A 20,042-nucleotide genomic window follows, 5' to 3' on the forward strand; every position below is an offset into this window, starting at 1 on the left:
TGCATGAAGAATGTGTAAGAACTGGTGTGGATGTGTAAGCCAGGTGTGCATACCCCTGCATGCGTGAGCATATTAATCTATACAATACAATATAAATTTATATAGTAGCACAATATCACCCCTATGAAGTTGACTCAAAGTGCTTTCAAATACACATACATACATACACATTCCCACATTCACTCACCAGCTCTGGAGGCTGCCACCAGGGAAACGACCGAAACATTGGCTAATATCATAACATAGACCTGCTAGCACAGGAAGACTGTAAAGCCCCCTGCACACTGGGCAATGCGGTCACCGCATCACCGGAGTGGTGGCCACCTAGTGGACACCGTATTACCTCAGAAAAACTCCCGCAAGCAAGGTCTAGTGGTGGCTGTTTGAAACATGGCGGACGGAGCATAAAATGCCACCAAACTTCTTTATTTGAACACTAAAAACGCTTCGTTTCACTTTTTTGTAGTGTGTTACTGATAAAGATCATGTGTGAAAAGTATTGCTGTGTTTGGTGATGAATTTGGTTTTCGTAATTTCGTATCAAATCATAACCGCTTGTTTTCTTGTTCTTTCTAGTGTAGATTACATAATGATCAAGTTTGGACATTATCCCTGTTTTCAACAGCTTAAAACGGCGTAATTTTGATATTTATCTATTAATATTTTAGAAGATCCGCGGGGAAATCCTAAAGTGTTTATCATCACCATAGCAACAGCTCTCTTTACCGCACGGTTACGGTAGGGACACATAGGAGGCGAAGCAAGGCGAAGCGAAGAGAGGCGAAATTCAACCGTCATCAGGTCGTCGCGGCGAATCAAATGGAATGGAACAGTTATGTTGTTGATTTGATTGGGCCGTGGCAGGCGAATTCGCTCCTCATTTGCATAACATTAAACTTTCTTTAATAATTTCGCTTCGCTTCGCTCCTGTTCGCTTGCTGTCGCTTGCCATCGCCTCGCCATCGCTTGCCTTCGCCTCTCTCATAGGAATGCATGGCAAAGTTCGCAAATTCGCGTGTATGTGTCCCTACCGTAAGGCACGGTATTTTCCGGACGAGTTGAAATATTTGAACGTATGCGGAGGCTCTCGGATGCGGACTTTCTTCCGCACCGGACTGTCCGGACCCCAACCGCATACGGAATGCGGTTCTCCATAGACAATGAATGGTTAATGGTCAAATCGGATTCGTATTACCGCATGTAGTGTGCAGGAGGCTTAATTCTACTTATCTCCGAGGCGTCATCAAATCTTAAGGCTGCAGGGGAGGGATCTTGTATGCCGACCAGGCCTGGAATTTCGTCATTTGAGGGGCAAGGCCACTTGGCCTTTTGAGTTGTAAATTTTTTTTATTCATGGCCCTCGCGAAATTCCTGCCCTGATGTGGACACATTTCAACTTGAGGTCAGGCCGTCTCCATTTCTCCCGTACATAGTTCTCTTCTCTAGCCGGCTAATGCTCTGCTACCTCTCCTGTGTTGCCTAGCTCGGCAGGTGAGCCATCACTGCCGGTGAAGTGCTACTTTGGTCACAGTCAGCTAAGAGACTCCTCCTTGAATAGTGTAGCATTTTTCGAATGCTCGGTAAAGAAAAAAATCCATCGTGAGAAAGTAGCGAAAACCATCACAAAACGAGTGGAAGTGTCAGGCAAAAGCCTCAGTTGACGAAGCACACACAAAACTAAGAACTCTAGGCACAACCTAAAAAATTAAGTTTTTAAAAGTTTGAGATCTGTGGTAAGAGGTAGCCACATGGCACCATCACCATAGCAACACATCAAGATCAGGGCTTGACATTAACTTCTTTTCGCTTGTCGGCCAAATATGGCTAGTGGTTTTTCAGAGTCACTAGCCATCCAGCTATTCTACTAGGCACAAATTAGTTTGTTTTTTATCATGACGCTGTACATCTAACGTCAGAAGATGAGGTGCTCAAAGCAAGAAGGTGAGTGCATGGGTTTCTACATGGGAATAAAACAAATAGAAACTGAGTAACTGAGCTTTTTCTTGAACTTAAATACAAACAATTCATACACAAGGGAAAAGGTGCAGAATATACACTTCTGATATGTCATACCATAGAATAAGCTACCTGCCAAATTGGCTAGTGACACTGAAATTGCTACCAGCCACAGCCAAGTTTTACCAGCATTTGGCCGGTTGGCAGGTGCCAGTGTCAAGCCCTGATCAAGATGTACAAGACTGTGTGTGTGCAGAAGTCTGTCTCGCTCAGCTACACATACAGGCAGGCAGGCCACCATTATTCCATTAGCACACAGCTTGCCTTCCTGTACAGAGGGGGCCATTTGTAACCGTTTCAGGTCATTACATTGTTCAGAACATCCTTCAGCACTGGGCTGCCTGTGTGTCAAGACTGCCGGTGTATGAAAGTCAATAGTGAAGAAAATAATGCTCTTGGGTATAGTGCATGTAACAGGCTACATATTTGAGAGAGAGTGTGTGAGAGATATAAGGAGAGGGAGAGAGAGAGAGAGAAACAGATCTGTGCAAATGCATATAAATGAGGCGTCTTGTTAGTGTAGAGCAAAGTCGGGTATGCATGTTTCATATTTCAGTGTGTGTGTGCTCGTGCGTGCACATGTCTCTGTCTGTATTTATGCATGTGTATCTGTGTAAGAGCATATGAATGAGGTGTCCTTAATTCAAGAGGGAAGCATCTTCCATATTTGAGTGTGCGTATGTGGCGCTGTATGTGTAGTCAAGTGAATTTGCGTGCACATTTGTGTGTGTGTGTGTCTGTGTGTGTGTCTGTGTGTGTGTGTGTCTGTCTGTGTGTGTGTGTGTGTAGGTACTGTATGTGTGAGTGCGTGTTTGCCACTGTGTGTGTGTGTGTGTGTGTGTGTGTGTGTGTGTGTGTGTGTGTGTGTGTGTGTGTGTGTGTGTGTGTGTGTGTCTGTGTCTGTGTCTCCTATGTGTATGTGTGTGTATGTGTCTGTGTCTGTGTCTGTGTCTGTGTCTGTGTCTGTGTCTGTGTGTGTCTGTGTCTGTGTGTGCCTGTGTCTGTGTGTGCCTGTGTGTGTGTGTGTGTGTGTGTGTGTGTCTGTGTGTCTGTGTGTGTGTCTGTGTGTGTGTGTGTGTCTGTGTCTGTGTGTGTGTCTGTGTCTGTGTGTGTGTCTGTGTCTGTGTCTGTGTCTGTGTGTGTGTCTGTGTCTGTGTCTGTGTCTGTGTCTGTGTCTGTGTCTGTGTGTGTGTGTGTGTGTGTGTGTGTGTGTGTGTGTGTGTCTGTGTGTCTGTCTGTCTGTGTGTGTCTGTGTGTGTGTCTGTGTCTGTGTGTCTGTTACTGTCTGTGTGTGTGTGTCTGTGTGTCTGTGTGTCTGTCTGTCTGTCTGTCTGTCTGTCTGTCTGTCTGTCTGTCTGTCTGTCTGTGTATGTGTGTGGTGCTGCATGTGTAGTCACGTGCGTGTTCGTCTGCAAGTGAATGCAGCTGCTCACCTGCAGAGCCTCCAGGAAGCGGAATGATCCCAGGCGTCTCCCCCGGGGCACCAGACAGAACGTGGAGTTATGCAGCATCTCCTTATAGTCATACCTAGAGGGAGAGGGAGAGGGAGAGGGAGAGAGAGAGAGAGAGAGAGAGAGAGAGAGAGAGAGAGAGAGAGAGAGAGAGAGAGAGAGAGAGAGAGAGAGAGAGAGTTCATTACTCATTGAATCATTTCCAAACATCTTCAAAGATTCACATTACAGGTGAGACGAGGGAGGGAGAACTCCTCAGACAGAGAGAAAGACAACAAGACAGAACGAGAGAGACAGAGAGAGAGAGAAATTACAAGAAACACAGGATGAGCCAAGGCACCGCAAAGATGGCGTCCACTCAACATCCTGCTTTTTCGTGATATTTGTATGGGCTTTGTGGGACAGTGATCAGCGAAAGGAGTCAGTCAGTGGTACAGAGAGATGGGGTGGAAGTGTGAAATATCCCTGGCCAGACTCGAACCTGGGTCCCCCATGGGCAAGATGACACAGATTTCAAAAACAAACAATCAGCTCAGGAGGTCGATATCCGGGGTTCAGACAGTAGGCCAAAGGTCCTGTCACTATATCTGTTCTAGCCGATTTCCATTTAGCCCAAAGCCACTTCGAATAGCTTATCCTCATTACCACACCCTGTCTGGCCGCTACAGGAGCTAATGAGTCAAAATCACCTGTGTTGAAAAGGAGCACACACAGGGGGGATATACAGCAGGACTTTTGCTTCTTTAAGCTGCTTTGTCCACCTCTTTTTGAGCTTGACATAATCCCCACGCAGCTATGGCACTGGGCTGAAAGGGAGAGATGGGGCCCTGCCGTAGCCAAACGGTAGGGCACTCGCCTGCCATGTGGCTGACCCGGGTTCGATTCCCGGCCCGGGTCCTTTGCTGACCCCTCCCAGTCTCTCTCCCAATTCGCTTCGCTTCCTGTCCACCTCTCGCACCGTCCTAAGAAATTAAGTCGAAAAAGACCCCAAAAAAATATTTTTCTTAAAAAAAGAGAGATGGGAGAGAGTTGGGATTCGGGAACCTGTGACTTCCCAATCACAGCAACAATTTGGCATGGAAGTACAGGTACGATAACACTGAGCTTAAGGTCTAGGCCGATAGCCTAGTGTCCTTGGATCTGTATATGATTGCTTTGGGGAGGGAGGTCTGACTAACATTCTACCAGCGAACTCTGCTAGTTGGCATACCTTACACATACACAAACCAAGCAGGTACACACACAGCTCCAAAATGCAAACGATCCAATTAAACCTCAACCCGCAGTAACCCCAGTGTTGTCGATCAAGATGCTGTTTGAATGCGGAGCAGGAGAGTAGCTCAACTCTTCCAGCAGCTACTGAAGTTAGTTACTGCAGGGGAAGACAGGTCTCTGCACTGACTGAACCCCAGGGCTGAGAAAAGAACAGAAGAGAATATTCTTGGAGAGGGGTTGCTGGGAAACACTTTCCCTTTTTTTCACCCCCGAGAGGTCAAACCACTTTTCTGCAGCTCTTTGTGTCAAACCTCAAATACAGAAGGTATAAATGTGGGGGTTATTGAAAAGAAGAGAGGAGGGATAGAATTGAGAGAGACAGATAGAGAAACGGAGGGGTAGAGAGCACACACGAAAGAGAGAGAGAGAAAGAGAGAGAGAGCACAAGAGAGAGAGCACAAGAGAGAGAGAGAGAGAGAGAGAGAGAGAGAGAGAGAGAGAGAGAGAGAGGGAGGGATAGAGAGTGCAAGAGAGAGAGAGAGAGAGAGAGAGAGAGAGAGAGAGAGAGAGACTAAAGGCGGGCAGGAGATGGAGGGAGAATGAATGTCAAAGAGAGTGAGGACAAGAGAGCGAGAGAATGAGAGAGTGAGCGAGTGAGCCCCGGACAGACAAACGCTCAGAGCAAAGTTTCAGTCAGCACTTGGATTAACAGCCTGTTTGGAATTCCTGACATGACATTCCGCTCTGACTCTGTGCTGCGTCTCCCCCTTACGCTCTTCTTATACCTAAATCCTGCGCACCCGCACACGCGCACGCGCACGCGCACACGCACACGCACACGCACACGCACACACACAAGGGGTGAACGTACACACGCACGCACGCACGCACACACCTCCTCTCTTAAAGCTTATGAGTGCATCCCCTCGCTTCTCTCAATCTCCTCCTACCCCACACATCTCTTATACTTTAAGCCTGACCAAGATTCCTCCACTTTCCCAGCGCACGCACACACGCACGCACAGCCACTGACAGCTTTGGCTAGGTCCAGGACAAAGACATCTGAAAGGGCCCCAAACGAAATACATACGTACAATGTAATGAGGATCCCATTTTGGGCCCCTTCTCTCCCTGGGCCCGGGACAAGTGACCCCTTTGTCCCACCCCTGTCTGCTTCCCTGCACACATGCACACACACACACACACACACACACACACACACACACACACCTCCCAGGTTGATGAGTAATCAACTCTAGCTGTGCATTCCTCCCTCCCTGCCTCCAGCCCCCCTGGAGCCGGGTTCTTATCCCCCGTCTCGGGCCTCCCTCCCTGGGTCAGGCTGGCAGCCGCCGGGGGCCTCTTGCTCCTGGGGCTCCAAGCTGAGCTTGGCTCAAATGAGCAGGGGCCTGCCCTGAAGCATAATCCACACCCCTTAACCCCTCCAGTGCCCCCTCTACAAACCCCCACTTCCTTCACCAATGCTCCGTGTACCCATCCCACCCCTTCTACAAACCCTCCCCCCATTCCTCGACCTCTGCAGCAGTCGGTGCAGTCAACACTTGTGTACTCAATCTACACGGTACACCCCAATAATATCAACACACACACACACACTTAAAATACTCAACCACCACACCAGAATCACTTTTAATACCACCCACACACACACACACACACCTTGACTCCTCATCAGGTGGTGGACCACCATTGCTCCAGATTAGCCTGTGTTCACCATACTAGCAGCCCGTATTCTCCACTCCACTAATTCCCCCTGTACTGGGAGAATGTTAATCAGCCCATTGTGCTCACAGAGGGAGGATTATTCGACCAGGAATTTTGTCTGAGTGAGTGACTGTCAATGTGTTTGTAACGAGGTGTGTGTGTGTGTGTGTGTGTGTGTGTGTGTGTGTGTGTGTGTGTGTGTGTGTGTGTGTGTGTGTGTGTGTGTGTGTGTGTGTGTAGCTATGCCACAAGAGTCTCTACATAGGCAACAGAGAGGCGAAAGGGATGCAGAGTTGTGGATTACATGCAGTACAGACTGAGCAGATGTAGAGGTGTGCTGTAGACGCTCAACTCTGACCAGGAGATTTGTGAGCCTATGTGTATGGTGTGGGTCATTGTGCGTGTGCGTGTGCGTGCGTGAGTACGAGTATGTGTGTGTGTGTGTGTGTGTGTGTGTGTGTGTGTGTGTGTGTGTGTGTGTGTGTGTGTGTGTGTGTGTGTGTGTGTGTGTGTGTGTGTGTGTGTGTGTGTGTGTGAGAGAGTGAGAGAGTGAGACTGAGAGAGAGAGAGAGAGAGAGAGAGAGAGAGAGAGAGAGAGAGAGAGAGAGAGAGAGAGAGAGAGAGAGAGAGAGAGAGAGTGCGTGCGTGCGTGCGTGCGTGCGTGCGTATGAGTATGAGTGTGTTTGTGTTTGTGTTTGTGTGTGTGACTGAGTGAGTGAGTGAGTGAATGTGTATATGAGTGTGTATGAGTGTGTATATGAGTGTGTGTGGCATCAGCACAGACTCCTGTGTGGTCTCTGCACAGTAGGATCGTGATGGTGAGCTGGAGCGTGATCCAATCTGCTCCCTCTGGAGAGAAGAGAGAAGGCTGGCAATCTACCCAGACATGGCAGCAGGCTCACAGAGACAGAGACACTCAGTAAAGCCAGGACTGACATTCCATTCCTGACACCTTTCTTTTTTCGTGCCTCCGCTACAGGTTTAATTTTAAATGTAATATGGAATGAATCATGATGGGGAAGAACAGCACCATGGTACGGTGGCATCCTCATCAACAAGCAGTGAGGGTGGGTAGGTGGGAGAGAGGGACACAGGTAGACAGACAGATAGAGAGAAACCTAGAATCTTTCTTAATGCCCAGTGTTAGCCTGGCTAGGACGTAAAACACCGCAGAGTTCACCAAAGAGTATCCAATCACTGGGCGTTTCACGTCCTAGCAAGGATAGAGCACTGGGCATTGAGCTAGGGCCATAGAGACACAGAGAGGGGGCAAAGAAATGACCAACAGTCAATTGATCCAGACACATCACCCACCAGATTTTTTTCTCTTTTCTCCTTCACAGGTTTCATTTTAACCTTCATCTATAAAAATTTACAGGAAACCATCTTGCTTGGTGTCGGGTTGGCATACGACATGGGTCTGTTGACCTCGTTTAAAAAAATGCCACACTTTCTTCCATAAACCTAATTCATTCTGAGCATTTCAAATCAATTCATTTCAAGCATTTCAAGCATTCCAAGCATTTCAAGCGAAGGTAATCGTGCTCCACAAAATGACAGCCGTCTACAAATGTCATGTTTACATCCAAGTTTGTTACCAAGGTTACAGGGAGCGTTCCCCTCAGCTCAGGAGGAGGGTGGATGGCTGAATGGGGTGGGAGTCGGCTGCTATAAATCAGATTAAGAGGAAATGAGAGATCATATGGCCAACCATTGGGTCGCCGCCTGACTCGCTGAGCTGCCAACCTGTTAGTAATGAGGGTGTAATTAGTGGTGTGTGTGTGTGTGTGACTGAACTCCGTACTTATCTCTCCCTGTACCGTACTGTAACGTACCGTACCGTACAGCCAGGGTGTGATGGGAGCGTGACGGAGCGTCTATTCAGAGGAGCCGTGTCAAAGGCTTGCTGCCATAGCAGCCACCCCTATTACCACCACACAGCACATTATGATATTATAGCATAGCAAGCTGAATGAGAGAGGGTGAGGCTGCGCTGTGCTGTGTTATGTGTGCACATGGAGAGTGTAGGGGCATTCCCTTTTACATCTATTCGGAGCCATGACCACCATAGCAGCAAGCTATATTATAACCAGCAACAGCACCATCGTCACTACACCACACATCATGGCATGGCAGCATACAGTATGGTATGCAGTGTTTCCCATACATTGAGGAAACTATGGCGGCCCGCCATAGTTTAAATTTGGCCGCCATAGTTTCCGAAAATGTAAAAAAAAAAAAATGTAACTTTTTTTTATTTTTTTTATTTTTTTACGATTTCCGTTTGTGTTAAAAACGATTTGAATTACGATTTCCTTCGCATTTTTCTGCTGGAGTAAATACATCCTATAGAGAAAACTACAAGTGCTTGAAAGACAGAGGGATCAAAAGCTCAGTTAGGTGACAGGCCTTCATTGACACGGCAGAGGAGACATCGGGCTGTATATAGAAATGAATGTGAATATAGACATAAATGTGTAATATGTTGTTCAGCCATTTTAATGGGAGGAATTTTGAAAAACTGGCCAGCACCCCTCATGTAGAATGTGTGTGTGGGGAAAAGGCATAGCCTACCCTCTTAGACCCTTTCTGTCTATGCGTTAACAATTTCACAGTACCCCTAAAAATCTTATCTCTGCTCCTATTTTGTTTTATTTATTTTTTTCATTACATAGACCCCTGCATGAGGGACGAATGAAACTGTGTTGTAAACAGAAATGATTCACTGTACTGCTTTTTTTTTTTTTTAAATGCCCCCAACCACCACAAATCCCCCCCCCCCCCACACACAAGGTCCGCGTGAAAACACCCCCCCCCCCCCCCCCCCGGAACAAAAAAACCCGGCTGCCCCCATAGTTTCCAAAATTTCTGTGGGAAACACTGGTATGCAACAGCATATCGGTGACTGTCTCTCATTTAGTAACGTGTGCACCAGGGCTGTGAAAATATTTGATCAAACCAAGAAATCATATTAGTCTATTTTATTTTTTAATACTAAAGGGGGCGTTGGCAAGCTGATGATGATATCAAGGGGGCGTTGGGTGGCTGCTGCTGATGATGATATTGAGGGGGCGTTTGTTACAAAAAGGTTGAGAGCCCTGACTGTTGTACAACACAGTACTACAAGGGCGCGCCCTGTTTCACTCACCTCTGCCCTGCATCTCAGGAGTGTATGGATATTGCCTCTACCAAGTGATGCAGTGTCTATTCAGAGTCGTATGGGGGGATTTCTGCCATCACTGTCAATAAGATCATCCCGGTAGCACCACACCACACAGCATTGTATGGTATAGTATAGCACTTACAACTTACAAGGCCTCACCCTCTCTCATTCACCTCTGCCCTGCACTTCTAGAGTGTAGGAGTATTCCCTTACAATCCCTGGGGTCCAAGTCACCGCAAAACAACACCTTGCAATATACTTTGAATATTCTCCATGAAACCCTTCACGTTGCACTGCAGCATGCAACTTCACTGCATGTCGTAGACGAGGAAAAACACTTGTGTCTTAAGATAAGGTATATGACAATTACACTTTCTTTATTTTTGTTAATCCATCAGAAAGAAGCTTAGCTGAAACTAGACTAGACATTGAGATGCCCATGTTTGATGTGTTTACGGAGACCAAAAGTTGGATGATTTTTAATGCGATTGAACAGAGAAACTCTTCTCAGTGAATACTAACAAGGGCAACTGGAGGTCTAATAAGGCAAAGACAAAAAAAACTGAGCCATAATACTCCACCCGACTGACAGACAGACGGGCATGTTGATCAGTACTCCCAAACGCACTTAAGATTTTGCAGCAAAAACAACTCCCAACAAAAAAAATTCTAAAAACAACGCCTGAGGACAGAAAACGATAAAAACAACAAAAAAAGCACAGCCCCGACCTTATGTCAAGAGCAACAGCGCAAAAAACTAATTTCACCACTCCATCAGCACCAAGAGCTCCAAGACGGAAGACAGTTAAGGACTTTAACCAGAAAACTTTCTCGGTCTGAACTTTCAAATGTGACATGAATATTAGTTTCGTCAAGGACAAGCAGAGAGTAATGACAAAGTAGTGTGGAGGAGGAGAACTGATGGAGAAATAATGAGAGTGATTTCATAACCCCTCACTGCAGATCAGAAACGGGTGGGGGGTTAGGAACATCACATCTCCCGTCTTGCTGCTTAACAGGAGAGTGAACTAATCAAATATGGCTTTGGCATCATCATTTCACGGATGTGAGGGGGAAAAAAGGGAATCATGACGTGGGGTAATGTGACGTTTGATGGCAGCTTGCAAGATTAGCAGCCCACTTCTGGCTCTGGCTCTCTCTCCGTCTCCTTGTCTATCTCAGACTTCTCACTCTGTCTATCCTACTCCATCTGTCTCTTCAGTTTCCAGTGTCTCCCTCTCCGTCTGTCCAATTCAGTCTCTCGCTCACTCTCTCTCTCTCCCTCTTGCTCGCTCTCTAACCATGTCTTTCTCCCTCTCTCTCTCACTCGTCCGCTCTCGCTCTTTCTCTCTCTATCTCTCTCCATCTAGCTCTATCTCCATCTCTCTCACTCTCCATGTCTCTCTCTCCCCTCTCTATCGCTCTCTATCCATCTCTCTATCTATCTCTTTATCGCTCTCTCTAACAGCAGGCCTCTTTTGTTAATGCTCCATGTGGCATTTGGCTGTTGTTTGTCCTTTTTTAAACGCTTGCGGACGTCATCGCTTGCTGTGTGGGCAGGAGCCGACGCTCCCACTCTATGTGCCCAGCACTCAGTGTGTCCACAACATGTAATCTCACTGCCATCCCAGAAAAAAAGGGGGGTGGGGGTTAGTGCAAAGGAAGCTTTAGGAAAGAAAAGAAACCAAGACGACAAACGCTCAAAATAGAAAGCGCTTTACGTCAAAGAACAAAAGCGCCTGCCCCGCAAACGGCACCTGACATTGCATCCCATTCTCATCCACCTGACACAAAAACACAACAAAATAGGGTGGTTTGAGATGCATGGGATGCGTCAGTGAATTAGTCATGACTCGAAAATTACTAGTACAACTCACTAGTTGGCAGGAAGGATTAATAGAATAGAACAGCTGACTTACTGTATATGGTCAATGGACGTTTGATTCAAAAGTGAGGCAACCTCAGGGGGTGGGGCAAGATAAGGAAACTGAAAGAACATTGCGATTTTCTATTCATCTCTGTGGGAGACTTGAAGACTTTGAAGTAATGAATCTCCTTGCCAATTCTACTCTGTTTCATGCAAATGGTAGTTTCCCATCCATTTCAAACAACCCCAAGTATTTTTTTTCGGGCTGCCCCTTTATTTTAGAGAATTGTTTAATAACCAATGAGAATTGTCAGTTGGTTTGATTGACGGAATTCTTTTAGAATTCTTTTGATTGACAGTCATACGCAACTGTTGTCTCATCAGCGCTTGTTCTCAGTGTTGCTAAGGTACGAATCTGGACATTTAAGGTGGAAGAATATCGCAGATCAATCGCGGATGCATCAAAACTGTTGAATGGAATACAATACAAGCCGGGCGTCCCCTATATTTAAGTCAATGAATGGAACAGAATAGGGAGTGCTGTGGCGCATTGTGAAAGCACACTCGCACCATGCCTGTGGGGTCCCAGGCTGGAGTCCGGCCTAGGACATGTCCAAATCCTATCCCATCTTTCCTGTCTCCATCTTTACTGTTCTGTTCCAAAACAAATAAAAAACACCTTATAAAGAAAAAGACATTTAGAAAGAATTTATAGACTAATATAGAAATACAAATTTAATAGCCTTGATTGTCAAGATCAATGCACAAAGTGAAAATGCTACACACACATGGACTCTCACTCATATATATTTCATTCACTGACATTTTGAGGCTACTCTCTTGTCTGATTCAGATACACTACTAATAAATCAAAATATGGAATTCAATATGGCCAGTGGGAAGGAGGATGAGTTTTAGTGATCACCCACGCTCTTCTGTGAGGAAGGGGCGTCACCACCACCACCGGCCGCACCGCTCTCCCTAACCCACAACGTTCCCACAGAGGGGCCAAGGATGGATCTTTCGAAGCATTCAATCAAGCCTGCCGCAGAGAGTTCTCACTGTTCACCACCCGTCAATCAAACTGGCACTTTTTCCTTCTCTCCTCTTCGACCACAGCGCAGAGGCAGCCACAGTCATGGAGGAAGCAAGCGATGAAGACAGGAAATAATATAGACAAAGAACAGAGGAGTAAAATCCGTGTCAGCCAAACACCATTCTTTTGAGTGTGAACTCTTGCTGCAACCCACTTCCCCCACCACAACTCTGGTTTTCTCATTCAATTATGGAGGAAGAGCTTCAAAATTCCTCCAGGCAGGCAAGTGTCCAAAAGTGGCTCACACACAGAGATCTCCTGGGACATGAGACAGATCTTGAGGTGAAGATGAAGGAAGAAGGTGGGAGAAGACGAGGTAACTCGAGCTGGGAAAAATAAAAGATAACAAAGTACCTCAGAGATTTCGAGGGCAAACAAGTTCATGCCAAGCTACGGTCAAGTGGGTACAGGCCAGGCTACAGCCAGAAAGGAAACGTTTGATGTGTCAACGATGGAAGGAAAGGAAAGGAAAGGCGACAACAACAAAAAGAGAAGAGGAAAGGACCGACCAGCCACAGGAGAGAAGAGTGGAGGAAAAAGGATATCCACAAAAACCAAAATAAAAACACAAGGGAAACAGAGGAAGCGTTGAAGGAACGGAGGAAGGTGAAAAGAGCACAGGGTGAAAAAAGTGGTTGGGAAGGAAAGGTGAAGAAAGAAATTAAAAGATGGGAGGGAGGGATTAAAAAAGAGAGGAGAGAAGAGGAGAGGAGAGGAGGGGAGAGGAGAGGAGAGGAGAGGAGAGGGCAGGAGAGGAGAGGAGAGGAGAGGAGAGGAGAGCATGCTGGGTAAGGCAGATGGTCAGAGAGGCGGGCACCGGACCTCTGGGGGTGACCGGCGGCTATACATCACCTCTCGTTAACTTACTCATTAATCACTGGCCTATCACCATGCTGCACGATGCCCTGTTAATAAACAACACAGCCTGCCCCTCATGCACACACCACTGCACACATATCCACGCGGGCCCGTGCGCGTGCACACACACACACACACACAAACAAACAATAACACAACAGACACACACAATCACACACAAACAATATCACACACAGACAAACAATAACACACACACACACACAAACAATAACACACATACACAGGTACACGCCCTCATATACAAACACTGCACACACACTCCTTCCTCTCACATACATTGACACCTGTGTGACGTGTATCATCTCTTAAAAGTCCAAAGACACACAGAAAACGCACACCTTCATACACACACCACACACACACACACACACACTCACATTCATCTCACATACAGGCCATTGCTTCCTCTCCCAACACACGAGAGATATACATGTACACACACACACACACACACGCCATCCTCTACAAAACACGTCATGCCACAGTGAGGTGAAGCTAGCTGGTGCTGAACAACCAATCAATAGCCAAGCCCTACTAGGAAGCATGGAGGAGGAGGAGGAAGATGATGAAGAGGAAGATTAGAGGGGCAGGAGTAGTGGAAGAGTAGTGGAGGAGGAGCAGGAGGAGGATGAGAAGGAACAGTGGAGGAGAAGGAGGAAGAGAGAGGAGCAGGAGTGGTGGAAGACTGGTGGAGGAGGAGGAGCAGGAGGATGAGAAGGAGGAGTGGAGGAGGAGCAGGAGTAGTGAAGAGTGGTGGAGGAGGAGCAGGAGGAGGGTGAGAAGGAACAGTGGAGGAGAAGGAGGAAGAGAGAGGAGGAGCAGGAAGAGTGAGAAGCAGTAGTGGTGGAAGAGTGGTGGAGGAGGAGCAGGAGGAGTGGAGGAGGAGCAGGAAGAGAGAGGAGCAGGAGTGGTGAAGAGTGGTGGAGGAGGAGCAGGAATAGTATGAGAGGAATGTGGAGGAAGAGAGAGGAGCAGGAGGAGCAAGAGAGTGCAGAAGGAGTAGAGGCTGAGAAGAAGGAAGAGGAAGAGAGAGGAGAAGGAGTAGAGGCTGAGAAGAAGGAGGAGGAAGAGAGAGGAGAAGGAGTAGAGGCTGAGAAGAAGGAGGAGGAAGAGAGAGGAGCAGGAGTGGAGGATGAGAAGGAGGAAGAAGAGAGAGGAGCAGGAGTGGTGGAGGAGAAGGAGGAGGACGAGAGAGGAGCAGGAGGAGCAAGAGAGAGGAGCAGGAGTAGAGGATGAGAAGAAGGAGGAGGAAGAGAGAGGAGCAGGAGTGGTGGAGCTGAGGGCCAACTGCACAGACGGGTGATCCGCTAAAAAAGCCGAGCTGAGCTGAGCCAGTAACAGGTCCCATTGATCACTTTTATACTGATGTGTTCATTCACTCCACGCTGGCAAGAGGCGTGTTAACAGAATAAAGGCATTACATTTAATGGGTGATGTCACCCACACAAAGGCACGGTAAACATCTCACGAGGAACAAACAAAAAAGCAATGGTGTGTCTGGAATCTTGTAAGCATTGAAGTTTTGTAGGAAGATTATGTACAAAAGGACACATAGACACGCCTCGAGCACACACGCACACTCACATTCACGGGTGCAGGAGAGCAGGCCAAAGGCACCAATTACATTACATTACATTACATTGCATTACATTGCACTTAGCTGACGCTTTCGTTTATTCAAAGCGACTTACAGTTATTATTTGTCAGGGTATTGGTTACAGTCCCTGGAGCAATGTAAGGTTAGGTGCCTTGCTCAAGGGCACTTCAGCCATGGAGATGTAGGGAGAGGTCAGGAGGGATTCGAACCTGCAACCCCTAGATTGAAAGACCAACTCTCTAACCGTTAGGCCACGGCTGCCCCCACGGCTGCCCAATTAGCCGTGGTTGTTGAAGAGGTTTCGCCATGAATTTGTTATATTCGCTCTGGAGTGTGATTTTGACAAGTTTGATTTAAATCAATCACATTACGTCTCAGGCTTGTCAGTCTGGGACATTCAGTGATATGAAGTGAACATTCCAATTGGTTTTCGTCGAATCACGTCATGGCTCATTACCAAAATATTAGCCTGAAATTGCTGAATCGCTGAAATTCGCTCTGGTCACCCAGGTCGCTTCGCCCTCGGAGAATTAGCTTTGGTCGCTCGATTCGCAGACCCTCCATAGAGAAATAACGACTTCCGTCGCTCTGGGGTATGTTTCTCGACAACATTGTTGCCAACTAAGTTAGCAACTTACTTGGTTGCAATGCAGTTTGGAAATCTAGTAAGTTGCTAACTGGTTAGCAACCATGCTTTCGAGAAACGGGGTCCTGGTTGCTTTTTCTGCAAGCACACGCACAGTTACTGTGGCTCAGACTTTGACACAAACGACCTCACACAACTTTCAAAATCTACTGATCCATCTTTCTGGCCCGGTTCCCAATTTTCTCTTAACAGGCTGTTATGCTGCAGAGGCCCTCTGCAACCAAGCCAAGCAAAGCCAAGCCTCACCAGGGGAGATGGAGAGAGGCAGAGGGAGACAGGGGAGGAGGGGAGGGGGCAGGGGAGGACGGGAGGGTGGGACAGCAGACTAGAGCAGTGACCCCTGAAGCAAAAGGGGGTGAAAGGGGGTTGGCCCTGGAGGGCAGGTGACTGCAAACACACACACACACACACACACACACACACACACACACACACACACACACACACACACACACACACACACACACACACACACACACACACACACACACACACACACACACACACACACACACACACACACACACACCAAATGCTTCAGTGGGGGGAGTTTGGAGACCTAATTGAGACGTGTGTGTGTGTGTGTGTGTGTGCGCGCGCGTGTGTGTGTGTGTGTGTGTGTGTGTGTGTGTGTGTGTGTGTGTGTGTGTGTGTGTGTGTGTGTGTGTGTGTGTGTGTGTGTGTGTGTGGCCATGTTCTCAAGGGCATGGCATCAAAGTGTGTGTGAGGAGAGGAGAGGAGAGACGGAGGAGAGAGGAGAGGGGAGGAAAAAAATAAAAAATTAAACCATTTAAAAAAGCCAGCCCTTGTTGTCTGACAAGACATGACACGCTTTGGACAGGGTCAGAGCCCTGCCCTGCCCTGAGCCCTGCCATCTGCTTTCTCAGGAGCGCTCGTTCGTCTGCTGCGTCCATGGGAGTGCCGACGGCCGGCTGCATGCCTTCACTGGCTTTACGGCCGCACTAAAGACCCCGGGGCCGGGCCGGGGCCGGGGCCAGTCCTGTCCAGTCCTGTCCAGTCCAGACCAGACCAGCCGCCACGGCACGGCAACACGGCACAACGGCACGCCACGCAGCTGACATTTCACTCTGTTTAAAGGAGAACTGCTGTCAATTTCAACAAGCAGAGTTGTATTGCTCATGTTCTCCATTGACTGTTCAGTACCAGATGCCATGGCCCTTTTTTGTTCAGCCCTTTCAGAGATCCTGGCATTTCTAATGGGGGGCATGAATGTTAACTTTTTTTTTTAACATGATGACGTTTTTAAAATGTAACCAAACCACCGGCGTCTATTCTGTATCATTGAACCAACCCCATGCCCCCATTACAATGGCCAGGATCTCAGAAAGGGCTGAACAAAAATAAATGGCAAAACAGTACAACATTCATTCACATGGATTAACCAGAAGGTCCAACACACATCACAGATGTGCGACTGTTTTCCATCAGAAGTCCCCCCCTTAAAAGGGCAAGCCTAAATGTGTGCACTTGGAAAGACTTGCATACTGACGGACAACATGCTTCCCACCGCATGGCTCTAATCTTGTTCCTCCTCTTTGTGTTAAAAATCTATTCCAACTAGGGATGCAAACGATTAATTGATTAATCGACTTTAATCGATCAATGCGTTAATCGATTAAAAAAACATTAATCGCAATTAATCGACAATTCAACTGACAAGAGACCCAGGTGAAATGGGTATGTGAAGAGTGTGTGTGAAGAGGGGTGTGAATAGTGGGAATATTTAAATCACATTTGGATGAAAGAATTGAAATAGAATTAATTTAAATGTGGTATTTTACCTAAATATTTTTAATTTTTTTTTATTTTGTAGGTTTTTTTTCGAGAAACATTGAGATTTCTGGGGGAAAAACGCCGCTCATCAATTAATCGTAAGTCGCCCCACTTGGTTCCCTACATATGCTCACAACAACAGGAAGATGTTTGTAGATAGTGCACAAGGCAGGCATGATGGTGGAGGCTCCCCCAAGAGGGATACAGATCTGGGGCAGCCGCAGAGCTGCTATGATGGCGAGCCAACGCCAACCACCAACCCATACCCACAGCTAGGGGTGGGCGATATGGCAAAAATGTCATATCACGATTTTTTAACATGAAATCTTGAGTTTGATTTTTTTTTTTTTTTTTATCACGATCTTCCATTCAAAAGATAACAACAAAAATCAATTTTGATATGCTTGCAACTTGTAATTTGCTGTTAATAAAATGTGAACACACTGATGACACTCTCACAAAGTGCACAATTGGAATACAATAATGTAAAGAATAAAAGTGAAGACAACAACACAAGTAAGTAAACATCACTTTGATGCTCATTAGTTAACATCCTCACTGCAAGACGATCAATACGTTTTCTTCACTTTGGCAGATTCGAGACGATCTTGTTGTACTCGATATCACGATTCACGATTTATTATAGTCATATCGCCCACCCATACCCACAGCTCAACTCCTCTACCCAGTGACGGGGCTAAACAATGGAAACATGCCGCTGCGGTGTGTGTGGCACGGCATCATGGGAAACAGAGCCCACTTCACACAGCAGAGGAGGAAGAGGAAGATTAGTCTGTGTGTGCACACACACACACACACACACACACGTCAAGAGCCTTGGTGAACAAGGCTACAGTGAGAACTGAGACTGACCCCTGCAAACGCACGCACGCGCGCACGCACACACACACACACACACACACACACACACACACACACACACACACACACACACACAAAGCGTGTAAAGAGTTGAGAATGCGTGTCTGCAACTCCCTCTGGTGCCTGGTCTTGAAGGCCGCCACCAAAGTGGTTTGGACATATTATGGGAAGTACGATAAATCATTAAGACGAGACATGACCGGCAGAGTTATGTAGCGTGTAAGTGAGAGAGACGGGCAAAGAAATCAGGAAAGGAGAGGAGGGGAATGGGGGAAAAAAAAGAAACAGAGCGAATGAAAGGAGGGATGTCTCAGTGAAAGGCATGGAGAATCGAAAGAGAAAAGAGGAGCAAAAGAGGGAAGCAAAAAGTTGAAAAAGGGAGAGAGGTTAGGAGGGTAGAGAGGATGGTCTCGAAGGACAATGGAACGAGGGAGAGAGAGAGAGAGAGAGAGAGAGAGAGAGACAGAGACAGAGAAAGAGAGAGAGAGAGAGAGAGAGATTCAAGTTAAATGAGTGTGAATCTTCATAAACCCTGTTTTGATCATCACAAGCAGCTGATCTCCTCTTGGCCCATATGGAGAGTTCAGTGCTGTCAATACCACCAGTTCCTACCAAAGGAATGTCAGCCTTAAAGGCAACCAGCGAAGAAGTGGAAGACATCAAATGAGGAAAGGTTAAGGAGAAGCAGTCAACACGCAAACACTAGCTGACTCGGATGCACACACGCACGCACGCACTTCCCACAAATAAATAAACATTTAAATGGCTGTAGCACGGTTTGGCCTTCACTCATGTCTGGCTAATGGTACACTGGAGAAAAAAAGTGGAACAGTTTGAGGGCAATTTCCAGGCCTTTCAAAAACAAACTACTGATATTAAAAAAGGAAACAGTATTAGGGGCCAAGACTCCCTGTTTCCTTTCAGGAAATCAACATTGCTCAGTGGTAGTAGGGTTCAATATAAAACAATACAACACAAGACAACAGAACCAAGGGGTTTGGCATTAGATAAACCTTTGATTAAGTGGGTAGCCCATGTGAACTTAAATCACTAATCGTGGCCGTCCTGTCCTTTCTTTTGAAATTACATCGTTGCCAGGGAATAGCATCCGGTCTTATTTTGTTTGTGAGTCTATGAACTTCACGTTGTGCTATTGAAATGTACAGCTGCAAATTGATCAGTAAATAAAATGGTACAGTCACATTGACTTCACTGGTCTGAAGACCAACCTGCAGATCCTGCCAAGTAGTGTTGAGATTGAGGATACCTTTGACTAGTGTTGCACCGATACCGATACCAGTATCGGTGGATCGGCACTAAAATGGTGGTATCGGCGAGTACCAACAAATAGGGCACCGATACCATTTACAGGTGCTTGTATGACACTTAAAAAGCCGTGTTATTTCATAGAGGTATTTAAAAAGTATATAACGTTTTGCTGGATTCACTTTGTCTTTTTCCTGTTTCACAAAGGTAGGCAGCACCCTGACAAAGCCATGCAATGACTTTAAATCCAAGTAATATGCACTACAGCCCTTCATTTCAAATAGGGTGGTATCGGTATGGTATCTGTATCGGTATCGGTCGATACTGCACAGCCAGGTATCGGGTATCGGTATCGGGGCCAAAAAATGGTATCGGTGCAACACTACCTTTGACGGGAAAATGTTCCTACGGAAAATGGGCCCGCTACACCACGGAGAGACACGTA

The 20,042-nt window shown here is 46.8% G+C and overlaps 1 protein-coding gene across 1 annotated transcript in view; it reads right to left on the minus strand.

Annotated features, from left to right (window-relative positions):
• LOC134449189 (exostosin-1a) overlaps positions 1 to 20,042 on the minus strand; it is a 74,919-nt gene that overhangs the window by 26,121 nt on the left and 28,756 nt on the right. Inside the window, exon 2 of the mRNA XM_063199010.1 lies at positions 3,450 to 3,543. Within this exon, the coding sequence (XP_063055080.1) occupies positions 3,450 to 3,543 (94 nt within the window). The remainder of the gene's footprint in view (positions 1 to 3,449; positions 3,544 to 20,042) is intronic.

Source organism: Engraulis encrasicolus, chromosome 5 (assembly GCF_034702125.1).
Source record: "Engraulis encrasicolus isolate BLACKSEA-1 chromosome 5, IST_EnEncr_1.0, whole genome shotgun sequence".
In the NCBI taxonomy this organism is placed as follows: domain Eukaryota; kingdom Metazoa; phylum Chordata; class Actinopteri; order Clupeiformes; family Engraulidae; genus Engraulis; species Engraulis encrasicolus.